Source organism: Lonchura striata, chromosome 3 (genome assembly GCF_046129695.1).
Source record: "Lonchura striata isolate bLonStr1 chromosome 3, bLonStr1.mat, whole genome shotgun sequence".
Taxonomy (NCBI): domain Eukaryota; kingdom Metazoa; phylum Chordata; class Aves; order Passeriformes; family Estrildidae; genus Lonchura; species Lonchura striata.
This window is the reverse complement of record NC_134605.1, coordinates 65698348-65719643: the sequence shown is the minus strand read 5'-3', so window position 1 is coordinate 65719643 and position 21296 is coordinate 65698348. Positions and strand designations below refer to the sequence as shown.

The window sequence follows — 21296 nt, the reverse complement described above, 5'->3', positions numbered from 1 at the left end:
CAATATAGCTCAGGTTAGGTATACTTATTGTGGTTAAGTATAGGTTAGATTAGGTATTACTTTTAGGTTAGGTATACTTAACGTGCAAGTACACACTGCAAGTTTCCCCCTTCACTAGCCAGAACTTTCCAGACTTTTATGCACATACACACAAAAAATGACTAAATGCTATATAATTAATGCATTAACTGATATATGTACAAATTTTATCAAGCAGTTCCTAAAGAGCTTGAAAACTAAACAAATATGGATTAGTGAGACCACTAAAACCAGTGACTTGCAAACAATCACTTGTTAGTTTGTGATGTCAGGTGATAACTGATGAGTAATTACATCAGCAAATTACTTTTCAAAGCCAACAGTTTCCATTATTTTTTATCTCCCTTTAGCATTCAGTAACTGAGTAATCACTCATCTCCACAGAGGCTGATTTTTCAGGTGTCAGAGTGCAGCTATTTGGTTATGTCTCTTACGCAAATGTGATTGACATGTGCATTTCTTAGGTCCCCCAGCACATTAAGCTATGCAATTGGAATAGAAACACCGGAGCATATTTTTCTTTATGTTTCTTTATCATCAGACTCTGCAGAGGGATCTGCACAGGTTGGATCAATGGGCTAAGGCCAGCTGCGGGAGACTGAACAAAGCCAAGTGGCATGCCCTGCCCTGGGGTCACAACAACGCCCCAGTTCTACAGGCTGGGGCAGAGGGTCTGGAAAGCTGCCAGGCAGAAAAGGACCTGGAGGTTCTGGTGAACAGCTGGCTGGGTAGCAGCCAGTGTGTGCCCAGGTGGCCAAGAAGGCCAATGCATCTGGTCTGTGTCAGCAATGGTGCAGCCAGCAGGACCAGGGCAGTGAGTGCCCCTCTGTACTGATGAGGCCACACCTTGAATGCTGTGCTCACTTTTGGGCCCCTCACTACAAGAAAGACATTGAGGTGCTGGAGCCTGTCCAGAGAAGGGAAATGGAGCTGGTGAAGGGCCTAGAGGCTATGAGGAAGAGCTGAGGGAGCTGTGGTTCTTTAACCTGGAGGAGGCTTCAGGGGGACCGATCACTCCCACCACTCCCTGAAAGGAGGTAGTAGCAAGATTGGGGTCAGTCTCTGGAAACAAGTGAAAGGACCAGAGGAGATGGCCTGAAGCTGCACCAGGGAGGTTTAAATTGGTAATTATGAGACATTTTTTCATGGAAAAGCCTTGTCAAGCATTGGCACAGACTTCCCAGAGAAGTGGTGGAATCACCACCTTGGATATGTTCAAAAGATGTGGATATGGCACTTAACAATATGGTTAAGCAGAGGACTTGGTAGTACTGGGTTAACAGTGGGAGTTGATCTTACAGGTCTTTTCCAGCCTTAATGATTCTATGGTTCTGTGGTCAGTCACACAAATGTTTGGTACCTAAAAATTTAGATATTTGTGAAACAGCACAAGCCTTCATTGCAGTTTAACTGTGTTATTTTTGCTGGCTAATGCTGGTCGGTATTAGAAACCAGGAAAGAAGTTATCTTCTGAGTAAGAGAAATACTTTAGCAATACAGAATTCTTTGTTCAGTTTTATATTGGCAGATTCTTTTAACAGAGTGCTTTAAATACCTCCGCGCCGCCTCTGCCCTCCGATCTGTCTGACAGCACCGGGCTGGCACTAGCTCTCGCTTCATCTTTCACCTGCGGCGGTGTTTCCAACTTGGGCCCCGCATGCCCTAATAAACCAAGGCAGCAAAAGCCTGGAGCCGCGGCTTTTGCGGGAGGCAGCAGATCGGGGTGCGCGGGTCCGGGCTGCGCTACCCCCGCCTCCCCAGCCCGCCCCGCGGAACCGCCCGCGGGGCGTTCGCAGCGCGCTCTGAGCCTGAAACCCGCATTTCAGTAAAGACAGCCCCGAAACCCGGCTGCTCCTGCGGCGGTCAGATGCTGCCTCCCCGCACCCCTGCTTCACACACCAGCGTGAACCAGGCGCTGCGGGCGCCAGGGATCGCAAGGCTGGGAAGGGCAGAGGGAGGGTCTGCGGAGAGGTTGGGCAGAGGGGGAAACAGCGGGGAGGCTGCGCAGAGCCCGGCCGGGGCCAGCTCCCGCCCCGCTCCCGCCCCGCTCCGCCCCGCTCCCGCCCCGCTCCCGCCCCGCTCCGCCCCGCTCCCGCCCCGCTCCCGCCCCGCTCCCGCCCCGCTACGTCCCGTTCCCGCCCCGCTCCGCCCCGCTCCCGCCCCGCTCCCGCCCCGCTCCGCCCCGCTCCGTCCCGCTCCCGCCCCGCTCCGTCCCGCTCCCGCCCCGCTCCGCCCCGCTCCCGCCCCGCTCCAGCCCCGCTCCCGCCCCCGGCACCGCAGGGCCATCGCCAGCAGCGGCCGCCAGGGGGCGCGGCGCCGCCCCTCCCGTGGGGCGCTCCCGCCCCGAGCCGTCCCCAACCCCGCCTCCTGTCCCGGCCCCGCCCTCCCCTTCTCTCGCGGCCACGTCATTCGCGCTCCGCTGGCGGAAGTGGCGTCATCCGCCCGGCGGCCAATGGGGGACTGGCGTGTGGCGGGTTGAGAGGTGAAAGATCAGGCGGGGCGGCGGGAAGATGGCGGCGCTGGCGGTTGCCGGGCGGGGGACGCGGGCTCCGTGAGGGGATGGCGCGGCGGGCGGCGCGCAGCGGCTGAGGCTCCCCCGCCGCTCCCCCGCGGGCCCCGCGCGCTCCTGTCGGTCGGTCCCATGAGCGGGGCGGGCGGTCTGGCGTGGCGCGCGCTGCACGCGCTGGTGCGCGCCTTGCTTTGCCTGCAGCGCGCGCTGCTCGCGTGCCTGCGCGGCCGCGCGGCCGCCGCCGCCGCCACCTCGTGCGCGCTCCTGGCGCCCGCCGCCCGCGCGCTCGGCTTCCGCGAGGCGCGCGCGGCCTGGCGGCGGCGGGGCCCCGCGCGCGGCGGGGCGGCGCGCGGGCGGCAGCGGTGGCGCGCGGACGGGCGCGCCCTGCGGAAGCTGCCGGTGCACGTGGGGCTGGTGGTGACCGAGGAGGAGCCGAGCTACGCCGACATGGCCAGCCTGGTCGTGTGGTGCATGGCCGTGGGCATCTCCTACGTCAGCGTCTACGACCATAACGGTGAGCGGCGGCCGGGCTGCCCCGAGTCCCAGTCCCTGGTGGTGCCCGCCCTGGGAGCGCCTCCTGGCGTGGAGCCAGAGGGACGCGCTGTTCCGGGGTTTGCCCAAGTCCGGTCCAGTCTCTCTGCTGGCAGCTCCTTTCCCATCCGCTGGAGCTGCTTGGCCGCTGCAGAGCTCCTGGCCCCGGGGAGGCCGGGGAATGGTCCAGGTGCCCTTCTGGTCCAGCTCGTGTGTCGGGAAGACCCAGTCCTGCCTGCTTTCTAGAGCCTTGACCACAGCCTCGGGCTGACAGGAACTGCTGACACGTGAAGGTGTAGGGCAGGGACTGTAGGGAAGAGCTTTAGGCAGCCTGCTCTTAAGAGTGCTGTTTATGAGCTGGGGCTGAACTTCCAGAAGCGAATGAATGAAAGTAGCCTTCTATTTTCAAGTACTCCTATTTGAAGAAACGAGATGGACAAGTAGTTAAACTTGCTAGTTAAACAAGCATGGATGTCCTTTGTGCTGTCTGTATTGTGAAATTAAATTACATTATCTGCATTTGGTCCTGCTTGGCATTTGAGTTAACTCTGAGCCTGTGCTTCTGGAAGCTCTGGTGTTTTTTCATATCTGCTGTGTGGTTTTATTTATTACTGAGTCTCAGGTGTTAAACCATTGAACTCTGGCTCTTGCAGGTATGTTGATTCCATGTCACTTACTATCATAAAGATAAGATCAGAGTTTGTATTTCACATACTGTGAGGAAATAGTGGAACAAATCTGACTTCCTCATACCTGTCCTTTCTTAGAGGGGAGCTAAAACCAGCCATATTCAAGATACTCTTAGTTGAAGCTTTCTGTCCAGCTACTGAGAGATGATCTCTGACCTGTACTGGATAAGTTGTCAACTCAGAAGGGGTAACAGTACATGATATGGACAGTGTCCTGTTTCTGTCCTGCAGAGGAAAACTTCCAATGGCTGTTTAGCAATGTCATGCAGTTTAGGTGAACTGTGTAGGTTAGAGGTACAGTTGTCTTCTAGTGCTCTTTCACGAAATGTCCAGCAGTGCATCCCACATAAGTAGGAGAAATCTTTTGTTGTCAAATGTGCGAAAGCATCTGAGGTATGTAGGCCTTTCCTTGAGCATAGGTGTTTGTGATTTTTAAAAATTTTTACTTTGTTTTAAACCATCACTATTTATAGTTCTGTTTCATGGTTGATCCTTCCTATGTCATTAAAGACTTGGAAGACTTGACTTTCACTAAATTACTCTAGGGTCATTATGAAAAACTGGGCTCAATAGCAGTTGTCTAGCAGTTTAAACTGGCCATCTCTGCAGGGCTCTTGAGGAATTTGGCTCTGTTGTATTTCAGAGGGAGAACACTCCCTCATTTGGAAATCAAATTATATAAAATATTGGCATGACATCTAACATGACAGAGAACAGCACCTTCTGAAAAGTCATTTATATATTGTCAGCTTTTACTCCCAACTTGTAAAGCATTCAACCAGGTGTAAAGCTGCAGAGCAAACAGTACCAAGGAAGAGAGTTTCCCTCATAGGTTGAAGAGAGATGTTTTTATTGTGCAGAATCTTTAACTTCAAATCTCAAACAAGCTGTGGGCAGTATTGCCTAATATGTTATGTATGTGCTTAGTTCCTTTTTAGATTCCAGCACTGTGCTCTACAAATTGAAGGAACAGATCTGAAGAACTGAGGAACAGATCAAGCTGAGAATCATGTTTCTTGGTAGTCTTGGTTTTCATCTTGCTTACTGTGCAACACTGAGGAGGGAGAATGCATCAGCCAGTGCTTAGGTAGCCACTGTTGCTGAGGTTCTGAGGTCCTGTCTTCCAGTAAGGAGCCAGAGCTGTAACAGTGTCTGAAACATTTTTTGAGGTTAAGAGGTTTTGCTGTTGCCTCTGAGATCTGAAAATATAGCTATTATCTCATATTTTCAGTATCGAAACGTATTTTTTAGTAGCTTATTTTTCTGTTGTTCCTCTGATACTAGAATATGCTAGTTTAATTGCTCACTTGATTTCCAGTTTGCTGGAGGAAAATCAAAGAAAGCAGAGCAACAAAAAAGTTTTAAATATGTGACTTTTGCCAGACTTCTAGGGTAGACGAGAATAGCCTGCCATTACACATCATGTTCCACACAGGTGTTCAGTGGATTGTCCAGGATAGCAGCCACAACTGCTTTGTGCACAGCAGAACTTTTTAGACTGACTTCAGCTTCAGAGAGTGAGCAGGTAGTCATTCATACAGCTCTAGAGCATGCTTACTGCTGCTAATAGCACATATGCTGCCTTTCTTGTGGTGTTAAGCTCCTTAGGCTGCCTTGACTGAGCATACAGCATTTCCAGATAGACTTGTCATTAAGTAGGATGTTGCAGCTGTTGCTAAATCCGGTGCTCAGTGGTGGTTGAGTCTGGAACCCTCAGCACTAACACTGATAATAGTGAAGGTGAATAAAGTCAGGTACAAAATGCTCTTATCAGTAGCAGAGGGTGACCCTTAATTACAGTGTGCACTTGTTTCTATAGACTCAGATGGTGAGTAGTGCTTTTGGACTGCTGAGCTGCTTTTGAGGATTTGTGTTCATACAAGTGTACCAGCTGTTGATTTGTCAGAGTCCCCACTGGTGCTGGCTGTGGTGGAGAAGGAAAACTAATGATGAGTGCTCTGGATCAGTGTTAGCCATGGTGAGGTATATGTTAATTTATTTCTTTTTCCTTCACTGCATATCTGTAGTACTGAGATGCTTTTGATAGCAACAGGAAACCTTGTTTACAAGCTTGGTCTTCCATGGTTGCTTTCTCTGCAAGAAATTTAATCCTGCAGTAGGATTAAATTCAAAATATGTCTTCAACTCCCTCTCCTATAGGAGGAAAGGGAAGCATGAAGTTCTTTACAGAAGAAGTGCTAGATAAGCTGTTTATTTGCTAATAATAAGGAATTTCTGTGTTTTTTACAAAATTGCAAAATAGAAGGTTGTTAATGTATTCTTTACTGTCAAAATAAGTAGCTGCATTCCAGCTCACACTGTTGTTACAGCAGCTGCACCAGTAACTGTAGAGGCAACTTGGCTGGAGTTGTGCAGGGCTCAGAATTGAGACTTTCTTTGTGGCCTCAGCATGTCTGGAGGCCCAAGGTGGTAGGGCTTCCACACACCAGGGGCAGTAAAGCCAGTTCTCTTAATTTTCATTGTTGTGCAGCATGACAAAGCCATAATAAACTTAATGCGACTGTACATACATGAGTTAAATAATGCAAATTAAAGTTTCAGGCTTTCGATCAAGAATTTTTCTGTTGACTTCTGTATTGCCAGTCATTTCTCAGTAGAAATCCAGCCATTTTTGTCAAGACCTTATCTGAGGAAATACTGCAGCCTTGTTGCAGTCAGAAGGCATTGATAATACTTTCATGTAATAGCACTTAAAATACCTTCTGGGGAGCAGAAGCCTTTTACTAGTGCTATACACTTTAACTTTCTTTTGGTAGTTGTTTTGCCATTTGGGAGAGCTTGATTGAGTGTTACTTCTGTGAAGCTTTCCTGTTGCAGTTTCGGACAAGTCTGGAGTGCTTTTTGGGAGCTTGCTGACTCTTGGCATTTGGGTACTCTGGACTCCTAGATAGATGCTTCACACTGAAGGTTTATTAAAGCCCATAGTGTGACTGTATTGAAAATTTGGAGTTACTCATCCTGGGTTTAGCTTTCTAGTGAACTGTTGCTTCTGACCACTTTTCTTTCTTAAAAACTCTTTGGAAGGATAGAATATGCAAAAAAAATTATTTAATTAGCCCCAAAATAGGCTTCTAGTCTCTTCTAGATTACTTGGTAGTTTAGCTAATTTGTTTAATCCATAAAATCTTCTGGGTGTGTAGTGAGTTAATTTCTCTGGGCAAGATAAATATGTTGTGGTTTTTGTCGCTGGAACAATTGTGAGATACCACTATCACATGGGCCTTTACCCATATGAAATTTCATGTTCAACAGTTGTGTTTTGGTGTCGAGTTGAGAGGAGGTCTCAGACCACATTTATTAAAAGGGATAACACTAATCTGTATAAGGTGATCTCCTTAAAGGAATGGGAAATATGAAAGAGGTATGTTTTGTCTGAATTGCTGATGAGCCCTTGTTATCTTAGTGCAGATTGTCCCTCCAAGAAGAAATGTGGGAGAAATGGTAACCTATGAAGTTCTTAGTTCTAAGTCTAATTCTTTGATTGCTTAATGCTGTCTTAAGTGGCTTTAATCTGACTGAAATTTAAGTGACTTTAGCTACATTCAAACTTGGAGTACTTTTTTTCCTAGACTCTTGGAATAAAGGAGGTCTTTGTAGCTTTCCATATCCTGTGAGGTCCAGTGTAGTGGCCATGCTTTCCTCTATTATCAACCAGTGTGATCCAACAGGATGTATGCAAAAGTTGTTCATGTATTAAAAAGGTTTCTTGCATGTACATTCTTTGAAGTGGTTTATTATTTGATGTTCTCAAAATGTTAATACCTGATAACAATTACAACTTTTGATTACTAGTTCCTTGTCAGCACTGGAAAGAAGTTGAGAGAGCAAATAACTGAAATGTTGTGGAGATATGTTCTTTGCTAGATACCACTTTGGTAAGGTGCTCCCTTGCAATGAAGAGCTAACTCAATACTGTGTTTTACCAGATTCTGCTGCTTTAAAAAGTAGGAAAGTAAAAAAAGGTTGAACTTTGAGATGCCATTAAGACATTAACAGGTGGCTGTGGTATTCTAGTCAGACAAACAACTGTGCCAGTTTTTCACTTCCAGTTCAAGATTTTTTAACTTCTACACCTGATGAATTTGCAGCCTCTTAATTACAAAATTCATTTGTCAATATCTAACCCTAAAATATTGCAATACTATGGTTGCAAAGGGGCATGGCTTGTAGCTGCTGTAAATCTGAGCAAAAGATGTGTGCCCTGGAAAAGACCTGTTATGAAGGACTACTGCAGGAAGCTAAAAAACTTCTGGTTTGCCTCAGCTCTAATAGCAACAAATGACTAACAGCGTGCTTGCAGCTTATGTTGTAAAAACAAGTATTATCCTTGAAAACAGCTCACAAGTTCTCAGTAGTTAAAAGAAACAAATCAAGACAGAGTTTGATATTCTTTTGCATTGGGAATTTTAATGCTTAAATACATGTAATTCTTAGAACACTTCATTTGCAAGAATATACACATTTGTGCCGGCTTGCAAAGGTTCCAGAGTTCTGACCAACCAAGTGTTTCTGCTTTTCAAACCCAGAAGTTCTTCTGATGAAAAATAATAGTGACAATTTCATGTTTGTGTTCCATATTAGAAACATAAGTAGTGCCACATTTTTTTGTTTATCAGCAGACAGCTGTTGTTTTGCCAAAATTTATTAGCTTTTGTCAAACCAAAATTTTTTATAATGCTAAAATTACCTTATGGACTAGCTGTAACTATTTGTGAATGAAATTGGAGGGTAGCAGTAAACCAAGAGTTAATTTTCATTGCCTAGAGATACATAATTCTGCTACTGAGTTGGCCTACTCATGCACTTACTTGCTATATTTGTCATGTTTAAATTAAGCAACAGCATCTCCCAGAACTAACTTGGGTACATTCACAAAGTTTTTAAAAAATGAACCTTGTAGATAAATGGGGTTTTGGGATACTGTAAGGGAAAAGGAGAATATAGCTGAGTCATGACCTTCTAAAATTGTTGAAGTTGAATATGAATTTGGCCTGTGAATATTGCATTTGGCAGGACTGTGTTTGCAGTGATGTGCATTCATAAGTCTCTTGTGCATAGACTGAGAGACAAATGTTGAAGGAGTATTCCCAAATGCTGTTGGTTTTTAATCAAGATCTGAGTTAGTCTGAATTTTTACTACCTTGTGTTGTGCTTCAGGATCTTCTCTTCAGGAAAACTGTGTATGTGTCAAGGTTGATGGATCAGTGAGAATATGGGTATGGAGGCCTTTCCAAGGAAGGCATACTGCTGCTACATGGTACAACTACAGTACCTTCCTGTTTAATAAAACTGTGATTCCAAGAGCCATGCAACTCCCAAGTTTGATCAACTGAGGGGGTGGGTGAGATAGACAGAATAGAAGGGTGATGCTCAGATAAATCTTAAGAACGCATTTATTTAGCAAATCTTCTGTTTTGTGTGTGTTAAGGACCTTCACTTTGGAGCTGGACCAATTCCATTATCTGATGTCTCTTTTTACTAAGAAGCAAACGCCTTGATCACTTCTTCTACCTGTTCTCCTCAATGTTGTAATTTACTTTAGAGATGGAGTGTGAAGTTTAAAATTAGTTCTTCCAGTCTCTGCCAGGAATAGACAAAAACCTTTCACAAGAAAGGATTTGGTACCATTAGTGTTGGGTGGGAAAGGGGAAGAAGAGCAGGGGCTTATTTCCCAGATAGGGAGCCTTTCCTAATTATGTCACATGCTTGTCTGGATATTGAACACAGTTTTATTTCTCATATTTAAAAGTGTATGGAAGTCAAGTGACTCCTAAAGGTGAGGCATGTGCAGCCTTGTACAGATCTTCCTTGAAGAGGGTGCAGGATTAGCAACTGCAGTGGCTGCACTGCTGCTGACCTTGGGAGTAAGAAAGACAATTTGTGCTAACCCCAGCATGAAGCTGAGCCAAGTAGAGTTCTATCAAACAGTTTTATTTAAAGCAGCATTGCTAGAAAGCAGGAGCCCAAAAAGAAACAATTTAACTTGAGTTTAAATTTAGCAGAAGTATTCTAACACACTTTTTGCTGTAGAGGTTTGTGCCTTACTACAACTTGCTTTTCTGCAAACATGTGAAATCAATTGTAAGCATCACTGGCACTTCTGTAATTAAATCTTTTTTTTTTTTTTTTTTTTTTTACAGGAAGTATCCAGGATGAGAGGAAAAATAGATACTTTGCTACCTATTAAAACCTCTAATGAAGCCTGTAGAAAAGTTCTGATTCATTAGGTCTAAAAGCCAGCATATTAAATGAACGCATTGTATCACCTCATATTGCAAACTAACTTCTAGAGTATTATGATCTTAATATAGTGCTTATATACTGTTTGACCAATGTGGGAATTGTTGTAGCAGTTCCAGATCCTCTAGTCAGGTCGTGTTGCTGAATCCTAAGCCTGATCATAAAATTGCATGTCTTACATTCTTTTGCACTGTCTACATTGTAAGATTAGTGTGTGGGCATTTTTAGACAGGTTAACAGAAGTGTTTGACATAAGGATTCTGTACAAAGCTCAGTAAAAACCTCTGAATACCCTGTGATATAATGATAAAAGCATATCCAGTTCCTGAGTGAATATGCCAGCCAGGATTGTAAATATTTAAGCTGTAACATTTAGTTTTGCTGTGGCATTTAATTAGAAATAATTGAGCTATGTTTCTCAAAAGCTAGAATTTATTTTAGTACAGGAACCCAAGTATGTTTGAAGCAGGCTTTTGTGATTTCCTGCATTCAAAGTGTGTTTCCCTTAAATATGCAAGTATAAAAAGGCCTTGGAGACTGCATGAAACATACAGCTTGTGAAATTCTCTTATTAGGAAACCCATGCTATTAAGAGTGGACAGTTACTGAGACCTGAAATGCTGATTTAGTGGTGACTTGCTTTGTTAGCCTGCAGCCTTAGGGATGTGGCAATAAGTGGTAGCAGACTTAAGCAGCGTGGGCTTTAAAGAAATTTGGTGTTAATCTGACTTGGTTGTTCTTTGCTGATTATTGCTTTCTCTATTTCTAGCACACTAAGGACAATGAAATAAGTCTTAAGCTATCCCTTATGCAGTTGCAACTTGCTGCTGAAATCAGGCTGGGTGAAAGAATAACAAAAGCACAAGAGTTGTCTTTCCAAGGTCATTCAAATTAGTCATGTGCAGTAGTGTTTGCTTAGAATTCTTACCCACACTTGTGAACTCCAGTCTGAAACCAGTTCTGACTAATTTTTTCTTCTTGCCTAGTGTCAGATTTGTTTTGTAACACCCTTTATAGGAGTTGGCTGATACGCAACTTTTTTTTTAAAGGTATTTTCAAGAGGAATAATTCAAGATTGATGGATGAAATTTTAAAACAGCAGCAAGAACTCTTGGGACTAGATTGTTCCAAGTATTCCATGGAATTTGCAAATCACGACAAAACTGGTCAAGGTAAGATTAACTACATGTGGAGCTTGGTATGCCTCTAAATAGCTGTATATCAATCATAAATCAGCTTTTACTTAAACACATTTCTATGTACAGTGACCTTTTTCTTCATGTGTGTGCTTCCATCTTTCCAAACATACACCTCAAAGTGGGGAGGAGAAAGGGAAAGAGCAAGACTTCTGGTTGTCATGGCAAGATACAATGCCATAAGGAAGGTAAAGGGCACAAGTTAAAAAAATAAATTTGGTAGTAATAGCTTTTGCACATAGATGTGGAAAGCAGGAGTAGGTTTCAAGGCTGGTGTTCCTTATACAGCAGTATCTGCTGCAAGAACTCATTTACTCATCTGCTGCCTAAGACAAATGCTAGAAGTCTGTCCAAAATATAATGAATCACAGGGACATACTTGAATCAGGCCTTTGTCTTAGAGATGGGCTGATACAGCTCTCCTAACTACAACTCATAATATTTAAGTAGGTCTTGTAAAAAAATACCTAACAACCCTTATGCTTTAAGATTATCATAGTTCAAAGACTCATGAAAAAATCTGCACATGTTGTGGTACATTTTGCTGCATTGAAAATGCTGCTTGCAAGGTTCGCCTCCCCCATGAGTGCTAACTGGATATCAAAATTGTGCCAGTTTTCCAGTATAAAGTATAGCATTGTAACTTGAACTTGTCTTACAAACAACTTAGCCTAAGATACTAGGATTTATGTGGAACAACTCAAATTTCATGCTGTTTTTTTCCTTCCTGTGAAGGTTGAACCAGCAGAAAATGGGGTAGACAGGTTATTAATGTCTTGAACTCCAGCATACTTAGCTACACTTACCTAAGTTGGGATATTTATGTTCACACCAAACAAACTACTGAAAGACTTCTCAGACTTGTTGATAGGAAGAGTGTGTTCAAATCTCAGCAACCTTTTGTGCTGGAAACTGTGAAAAGCAGAGGTGTTTTCTGTTCTCTTTTTAAATTTTTTCATTCTTTTTTAGGAGGCTTCACAGATCAGATGCTTCATGTTTTCAACTGAACAAACTGACATTTATGCAGTTTATTATTATCTGCAGTTTTTCACTTCTGAATAACAAAATTGCATGTATTACATTTAGGGATACTGTTAAATATTTTTAATGCAGGACATTTGATGCTAATTTGCATCAATCAAGCAATATTAAGGAGCAATTATTTTCATTGTGGTGATTTTGGATAGATGAGCTGCGGGGTTTTATGTGTTCTTATGAATCTTGACTGTGCTGTGTGGTCCTTTACAGTCGGGTTCTGCAGATTTAAGAAACATTATTTTTAAGTGTCTGGTTGTAACTATCCTAAGTTTGGTATCAGCCCAAAATGTTGACACTTTGGTATTTAAACCCACTTAACTTCAAGCCAGTATAGTGCACCATCTCTGGGCTTCAGCTTCCTTGGCACCACTTAGGGACCTTACCAGTACTGACAAGTCATGTAGTACAAGAAGACTCTTGCCTCTCAGAAGTGTACGGTTAAGATAGTTATTGTTGTGAAATGTCCTCTTAAGTCACAGACATAATTACAGATGAATGGATGAATTCTTGACTATTATCTTGTCCCAAACTTCAGTGTAGCAATCTTAGATCCTTACTGTAACTCTTGCATCAAGATGCTGTGATCAGATTGAGGGAAGCCCCCAAGCTTAATCATTATGTCACATGAATGTACACAGTAGCTGTTAAAAACACCTTCTTCTAGGGTAGAAATTAGTTTGTTGGGTTTTTTAATTTCCCTGAATCCCTTAAGTTACTATCCAGGCACCTTTCTTCTCAGTGCTTTGCTGGACAGCGTAGGAACCAAACCAAATTTCCTGGAAAACTATGTTTCAAGACTGAATTAAACCCCTTCTCACAAGACTTCTCAAAGTAGTTGTCTTAAGCTTGTGTTTTAGTAATACAGCAAATCCAGAAGACTCTTATCCACTTTTCCAAGAGATAGATGAGGTAAATCTGTGATTAGTTGTAATACAGGAATTAACTACAAGTTACTTTCTGCTGTATCTGTGACTGTCTAAAGCACATGCAAAACAATTATATTTCTGTTGCTTTTAAACTATGTTTTGTACTTTCAGTTTTAAATTGCCAATCTGCATTGAAGGTGCTGTCTCCGGAAGATGGAAAAGCAGACATAGTCAAAGCTGCTCAGAACTTCTGTCAGTTGGTAGCACAGCAGCAAAGAACACATTCAGACCTGGATGTGAATATGCTAGACAACTTATTAAGTAGTAAGTATAATAAAGAGGGGAAGGAGTACTCAATTCATAACCATTTGGTTACTAGTGTATTCATTGCTTGGAATGTATGCATCTTGATGCTTAGTCTAAGTTATGATTATTGCTTTTAGGCTTCTGTTAAAAAATTCTTACTCATTTATTGCCTTTTGAGCTGTTTTGTTAAGCAGAAAAATTCTTCAGCAGATGTATTAAGATAAATTGCTGAGTTATGGCTATTCAGAGTTTACAGCATCTGTAGTGTGTTCTGCAATGAGCTTTCTGAAAACAAGTACTTTTGGAATTACCTAAAATTAGACTATTCTAATTTAGGTTAACTTCCTGCAAGTTGGAAGCTGCAAACATGGATGGGCAGAGTCTTTTCCAGATCTGGTTATAGCGATTAGAGCTGTTCTTGCTGCCTGACTACTACCATGAGTGCAAATGATAGAGCACTTGCTGTTCTCTTGCTGCTCTATAACCCACACTAGCTTAGTTGTCTTCATTACTAATTCATGCAGATTACTGACTCTGCACTGAGATGTGTGGCTACATGCAATAGCTATGAAAAGGGCAGGACTGCCCTAATACCACACCTGGGAGAAGAAGTTTAGATTTATCATCCACTTTTCCAGTGGTACCATGCAGTTACAGTGAGTTGCTGAGCTTGCCTAGGTGATCCATGCATGTTAATTGCAGCTGTAATTAGCATGGCAGGGTTCAGGTTTCAGATTGCACACTTGAACTTGGATGCCTTTGGGTAGGTTGTTGTAGTGAGGTTCCCATTATTTGGACTTTAGAAAGTGATTTCTTCTTTTTCATGTGGGTGATCAGCTGAATTGTTCTGCAGACAGACTTCCATGGCAGTTTGGCCACTTTAATTTAAAACTGAATTCCATCCCTGTTGTCAGCATCCTCCTGTAATGGAACTATTAAATGTATTTAATAAGGCACCTGAAGAAGAACTTAAGGCATCTCTTGTGTTATACCCCAAAGGCAATTAAAGGAAATTAACAATCACTCCTTTAGAACAGTTACTAATTTAATGGAGAACCAGTGACAGCTGTTACCTGTTGTGTGTATTTCGGCCGGTGATACTTGACTGGAGCTTTTCAAACTTGTTGGTGATCTTCTGTCTGGATATATTAAAAGTATTAGGTCTGATCACAAAATGAGTGGATTTTGAAGTTTTTTTTATTTTTTTTTTTTTAAGTATTGCATGCTAGCTGAGCACAGAAAGAGAAATCTAATGTGTCAAAAATATGAACTTGAAACACGCTGCTTCAAGCATGTGGCTAATAATTAAGGATAATATCTGTAACTGATCCATATTAATTTGTTTACTTAATGTTTGGGACATTGTTGGAGGTGAAGCATTCTTTCATTACTTATTTAGCAGCAGCTTTTTAAACTTTGTTTTACCTGTAGGCAAATTCAGTTTGTGTGCATTTTTAATGGAACAGTATTGAAAGTAAGCATCTGTGCATTACTGATTTGAGAGCATGTTCTGGAAAGCAATACTTGAGTCGTTATATTCTGAGTTTGCATTAATGGTGTATTCTGTAAATCTTTGGGGTTTTTTCATTTTGATTTAAATACCTGTTAATGTAGTTTTTAAATTTTTTGTTCATGTTTAGGGTGCAGTTATAGAAGCCTAGTCCTAAAATGGTATGATTCTAGCTTGTCATGTGGCTTTTCTTGTTCTTAATTCAGTCATGCACTTAATTCTTACAGCTTGAGTTTTCTGCAGTGTAAGAGTACTTTCTTCTGAGCAATGCTTCAGCTAACCAGCTTGTTTTCAGAAAAGTAGGCACTAGCTGCATTTTAATATTGTCTCTGCTTGCTGCTTGCCTTCCAGCAAAGAACATGACTATCAATTAAGGTTACTCAAATTGCCTGTAAGATCTATGGGGAAAAGGGTAGAGTTACCAGCTCTAAAATTCCTTCAGGTTTCCCTTGCAGAACTCCTGACCTAGAAGGGATGTTGCAAGATTGCCATCCTTTGAGTGTGCAAGTCTTTTGGCCTCTTCTGTTTTTTAAAGTTTGCTCCCAAATACTTGAATCTTGTGTGTGCTAAACTTGACTGCTGTAACTCAAGCAGATCTGCGGGAGCTTCCACATGTAAATTATCTGTAGCACTGCTATGTTTAGGTAGAGAAATGGATGCAGACTGGAAAGCACAGTACTGTGTGTTTTAGTAGGCTGTTGTGACAGTAATAATAAAGTGTGCATTTTCATTTTCCTTCAGATAGGAACCAGAAAGAAATGTTAGCATTAACTGGGCTCTCTGAAGGTCTTTTCCTGTTTGAAAAACCATTGCAATATTGAAAATCCTGCTGCTGTACCAGCTGAGGAGTACTCAGCTACTGAATCAGCTAATGAGTAAAGTTGTCCACTTCCTCCAGAGTTCCCGCTTCTAAGTATTCACTTCTTCCCTGCAAAGCTCTTTCATACTAACGTGCTAGCTTCTGAACACTGAAGTGGCTTTTGCTTTGCAATTTTTTTCTTAACTTTGCAATAAGATTTGGACTGTGGCACAAGATGTTCCTGTCTAAAAACTTTGTCCTTCTTTAAAAATTCACATGCTTGGGGAAAATAGCTTCTTTAACTGTGATAAAGGGTATCATCACTATTGTGATGATTCAGTGGGGAGGGAGGATGTGGCCTTTTTGGAAAATGTCCAGCTTTGGTTTTAAAATCTAGGTGGAACAAAATCTGGCCTTAGTTCCCTTTTCTGTTATTCCTGAAGTTCTGCTACAACTAATCTGAAAACTGTAAAAGGCTCTTGACTGCTTTTGTGTAGTGGTTTGGTTTTTTTTTTTAGGCAAATGAGGAAAGAGTTGAGAAATAACATCGAAAGTTTGGAGCAAGTAGAGTGTATTAAACTTTTATCTGTTAAAGGTAGTCATCACCCAGTATAAGCACTCTTGCACTTAACTGATAGTGGTGGATAGTGGAAGAGGTGACAACAAATTTTCTACAATAATCATGACTAATTGCAGCATTATAGCAAAATAGGGTTATGACTGCTGGAATGCTTTTCAGATGAGCTAGGTAGGTGCAAGAGGAACAGTTTAGCTTCTTGGGGTGCTCTTCTGGTTTTCACATGTTGTTCTAATCAACTTACTAGAATTAGCAGGGAAAGCTGGACTCAGACTGCTCATTCTAAGCCTATTTCCTGTCTGTCAGTTTTAGCCTGGAGTAGCTTAGGCACTGAAGAAGTATATGGAAGGGAGATGGAGGCAGTGGTGTTTAGTCACTAATTGTCTTCAGCCTCAGAAGATGAGTAGGGTACTCTCACAAGGGAAGTGACTGGTTGGGATTTTAAGGAATAGGTAGTAAGAGTGTGGGCACTTAGTGGAATTCATCAATATTATCTTGCTCTGCCCTAGAATGGGTCAGGTTGTCCACATAATAACAGAAAAAGACACACTGCCCTGTTCTTGTTTACTCATCTAACCAGAAAGATGCCAGCTGCAGCAGTGTCTTTGAAATTTTGTAGTAAGTTGGTTTTAAAATTTGTCTGTAGTACTAAGGTGTTATTCAGTGAAACTTGCTTAAGGTTTTTTTTTGTGTCCTTTTACTATACGTGATTGCAGCTCTGTATAGTTAAGTAAGGACTATAGTAGGTAAAGTCAGCATGTTCTGTGCTACTAAAATAGAGTTTTCCAAGACAAAACTAGAACAAGTCAGATGAAACAGCGTTGTTTGGGTTTACTGTTATTCAAAATAATCTAACTGTTCCTGTCATTTCCCTAGAAAGTCTTTGAAAACTACCTGACATAAAAATAACAATCCAGCTGGGCCTGCAGTGGCTGCCTAAGCTTTTGCTCAGTTGGTCATTTAGGTGTTGCAAGACCAGTCTGTCCTTTTAGCTTTTAATTGTTAACTTGTCCTTGGGACCTTCATTTAAAAAAAAAAAAAAAGGCATTTAATGAAAAAGCAGATGCCTTAGGGTTTAGAACTAAAACAAATCCTATGATGAATTTAATAAAACCTTGTGTAACTTGTTATTGTAGGTACAAATGGATTTCCTGATCCTGATTTAGTCTTGAAGTTTGGTCCTGTGGACAGCACATTAGGATTCCTTCCGTGGCACATCAGACTGACAGAAATCATGTGAGTTGCTTATAAATGTTGTGAAACACACTGGAATGAAAAATATCTAGATAAACAAGTCTTTGTGATGTAACTTATGGAACTGGCCGAAAGAGGAGATCCAGCTAAACAAGTGTCTGGAGATTGATTTGAGGATATTTTAAAATTATTGAATGAAACTTGTCAAACATTCATTGTTGGTTTTTTAGCCCTAACTAGGCAACAGCAGGCTTCGTGCCTCAGGTTTAAGAAACAACTTCTGTCACCACCTAGTGTGTGGTATGGTCCCATTTGACAGTGTTGCTTATATTAGTGTTGATTTTCTGTGGCTTATAGGTTTCTAACAGGGAAACTAATGATACAAGGGAAATGGAATAATACAAGGAGATTGCACCTATGGATTGCTTTTCAGTTGTAGTAGTAATTGAACTGACTAAATTTGTTGAACTTCTTAAATCCAAGCTCATTTATAGCACACTGAAACATGGGCACGCTGTGCTTCTCCCAGCTTTTCACTGATTTGAAGGGCCCTGCATACTCTAATGCAAGGCTTTGGTGTAGAGGGTGACTGGTTTAGAGTTGAGTGACAATAACCATGTTGAGAACAACTTCACAAGGTTGCTCAGAACTTAGACTGTAGCTGGCTTTTAGTGATATTCCTGAGTGGCTGTATGAATAGTATGGTGTTTATAAAAGCTTATTTTAATGTTTCTAACTTGCTTTTTCAGTTCTTTGCCTTCCCACCTAAACATCAGCTATGAAGACTTTTTCTCTGCCCTCCATCACTATGCAGCCTGTGAGCAACGCTGGGGAAAGTGACTTCGGGCTGAGTGCATGGAGTCAAGCTTTCTGTGGGAAGGAACTGATGCCTGTTTACAAGCACCTGCGACCCATAAGTCTGGTTCATAGTCCTTTCTTAATTTATCAAAAAAATTCAATAAAGTGTCTTACCTTTCTAGAGAGTCTGTGTGAATGCGTGAGAATCTATGGGGAGGGGAATTCACAGATTTCCTGTTTGAAAAAGACAGTTACTAAAAGCAAAGCTGAATTGCCTCACTTTGACATTCAAGTGTCAAAATGAACATGCAGGAATTAAGTGTTGTGAAATCTACAGGACAATGTAAATAGAAGTCCATGCTAACCAAGAAGGAACTCCCATCTTTTTTTCTTAATTCTTCATGGTCAGGCATTTCAGAGCTAATGGTTTATCTTCAGATATATTTACGATGTAATATGTGAATTCTAGAGAAGTTGGGTTTGTTAACTGAAAATAGAGACTGCAGCTTGGCTGGGATGACTAAGCCAGCTGTAGGTGTTAAGTTCTAGAAATACTGAGAAGATTCCATAAAAAGGGGTGGATGCTTCTATGGCAAGTGGATTTTTTGGGTTTGTTTTTTTTTTTTTTTTAGTGGTGGAATGAAAGTATTCCTACAACCCTGAGTGAATGCAGCATCTCAGCATGAGGTCAGTTTTCCATTGGGAATAAGCATAAACAGTACTATGTATTGTTTGTATACCTGTTCTCCCCATAATGTGCTCACTCAAGGTAGCAAGCAGGAAAAGGCTCTGGCATCATTTGCTGAAAGATTTGAACAAGGTCTGAGTCAACTTCCATAGCTAAATGTGATTTGCAGCTTGTACTTGTGTGCCCAGCAAAGGAGTCTGCTTAAGCCTCTTGTTATTTTTATTTGTTCTGAACTGAGCATTAGAAGTTTGAATGGGACAAAGCAGACAAAGAAGGAGGATGAATTGAAGCTGCCCTACCAGTATTTCAGCACTGAGATAACTAAGTAGAGATATTGGCTAAATGGTCTTCATCGTGGAATGCCCTGTTGGAGTTACATTCCTGTTTTGGAAGTAGTTTAAATTTACAAGTTTATGGCTGCATTTGGACAAAGCAATATCTTTAGATCTGTATTACTGGAGTCAAACATTGATACTGCAGCCTTCTGCTTTGCAGGCTGCAGAACTGTTGAATGCTTCATTCTGGAAGTGTTTCCTGTTTCCCCCTCCCTCTGCTCTCCAAACTAAGCCTGGCTTTATCTCCTTTGGGATAGCCATGTCACTAGAAGGGAAAACTCTTTTTAAAAGGGAATTGCCAGATTTTAAACGAATGTCTCCCTCATTGTGAAATGGTGTATTTTAACTTGTTGCTCGATGTAATGTTATAAAGCAGATTGCATAAACTCTTAGCCACAGTTTTTTGTCATCCTAAGGTTAGATTGTAGTTACAGAAAGAGACCTGTGGTCTACTTTATCTCAGAAAAGAGCAAGGGACATTCAACAAATTAACTAAGGCTTTTGACATAAAATAGCTTTCCACAGGAGCTGGAATACTTAGAGTACACTTTGTCATCTTGTCTCGTGTGTGCCAGGTCCTGTATTGCAGAGAAGGTGAACAGTTGTGTGATGTTTCCTGGGCCCTGTCATTGACATGGGCAAGATTTCTCACAGAGTTTAAAGTTCAGCTTTTTTTGTGGGAACTGGGTAGCCTGTTGAAGGGTATCTGGAGTACTGATGTTCATCTGTAGTATGAATTTTGTTTCATTAAAATGCAAGATTGTGTTTACGTTCCAATATGTGTTACTGTGTCACTGAAGCAGTTCTGGTGCTGGCAGTAATGGGAAAAGCTTAGTTTAGCCCTCAAAAATAATGTATTTTTTTATATTTGTATCAAACTGCCAAAGAATACTTCTCATACCTGAGTTCCCTCAGTCCTCAAACTTCTGCCTATCTCAGCTAAAAAGATGTGTTTAATATTGGAGACAGATCTCAAGGCCTAGAATTTGTCTACCGAGGGTTGCTTAATAAAACTAAAATGATTAGTTCAGCTGCATTTGATTCAACTTAAAGCTCTTCTGATGGCCAGTTTAATTGTGAATTAAGTGTTCCTCCTGGAATTAATGTAGTTGAACTAATCCATGCTATCACTTAGTTGGGATTATTTTACTGTCCCCGTGTGGGCGATCTTCAGTGAGGTGTGCCAAAAGCACTGTGCATATCCACGACTTGATCTCTGAATGTACGTCCTTGCCCTTAGCGCCTCTCCCCATCTTGTTCTGTGTGAAGGTCTGTGCTATTGCTGTGACATGTTTGGGTACCTGTACATAATGTGTAAAATGAGTTTTTATGATTAGGGAATCAATTTATTGAACTTTATTATTGAAAGCTGAATATGTAAAACAATAAATCAATAAAAGACTATAATCTTTCTACAGGCTATGGTGATACATTAATACATCTGGAAGTTCAGCTGGGGTGCTGTAGCTCGATTCATGTTACTACATGACTCTGGGGAAGTAGAGAACTTCAAATGTTGTATTCTTTTGTGCTCTTTAATTGCTTGCTATAGTGTAAAAACTGGGCAAATTTATCATCTACCACTTACAACTTAGATGCTTTTATGAAAGTTTTCATAGTAAAGCATTTACTGTAAAAATATTTCTTTGCTAGTCCTCGGAACTTGCTAAACTTGTTCCTGGCTAGTGAGAAGCTTGCTTCCTCTCCCTGCTGCTGAGTTGGTCATGGGTCATGGGCTGTGCTGGGCCTCCTGCCAGCCCTGTTGTGGAGCAGGGTGAAGTGAGAGTGTGGTGAGGGAGAAGCCTCTGCAATCTGCGTGATGCCTGCATGCTGAGCAGGAAAAGGGAAGCTTGTGTTAAGGTGAGTTTTGAAAATGCAGTGGGAATCATGGTGCCAAGCTGTCCTTCAGCCAGTCTACAACAAAGGCCAGCAGTCTCCCTGGTTGTATTAGGAACTGTGT

The 21296-nt window shown here is 41.9% G+C and overlaps 1 protein-coding gene across 1 annotated transcript; it reads left to right on the top strand.

Annotated features, from left to right (window-relative positions):
• The first annotated feature begins 2665 nt into the window (after positions 1-2665).
• Positions 2666-20756, top strand: NUS1 (NUS1 dehydrodolichyl diphosphate synthase subunit). The gene is made up of 5 exons (XM_021540850.2): positions 2666-3062; positions 11079-11201; positions 13301-13453; positions 17458-17557; positions 18265-20756. The coding sequence occupies exons 1-5, from the start codon at positions 2681-2683 to the stop codon at positions 18353-18355; spliced, it is 849 nt and encodes a 282-aa protein (XP_021396525.1). The 5' UTR covers positions 2666-2680; the 3' UTR covers positions 18356-20756.
• Positions 20757-21296: the final 540 nt, after the last annotated feature.

Excerpts from the sequence above, each read along its gene's own strand:
- NUS1 (XM_021540850.2), top strand. The coding sequence starts at position 2,681 with ATGAGCGGGGCGGGCGGTCTGGCGTGGCGCGCGCTGCACGCGCTGGTG. Across the intron at positions 3,063-11,078 it reads CAGCGTCTACGACCATAACG|GTATTTTCAAGAGGAATAAT; the intron begins GTGAGCGGCGGC and ends TTTTTTTTAAAG. Across the intron at positions 11,202-13,300 it reads TCACGACAAAACTGGTCAAG|TTTTAAATTGCCAATCTGCA; the intron begins GTAAGATTAACT and ends TTGTACTTTCAG.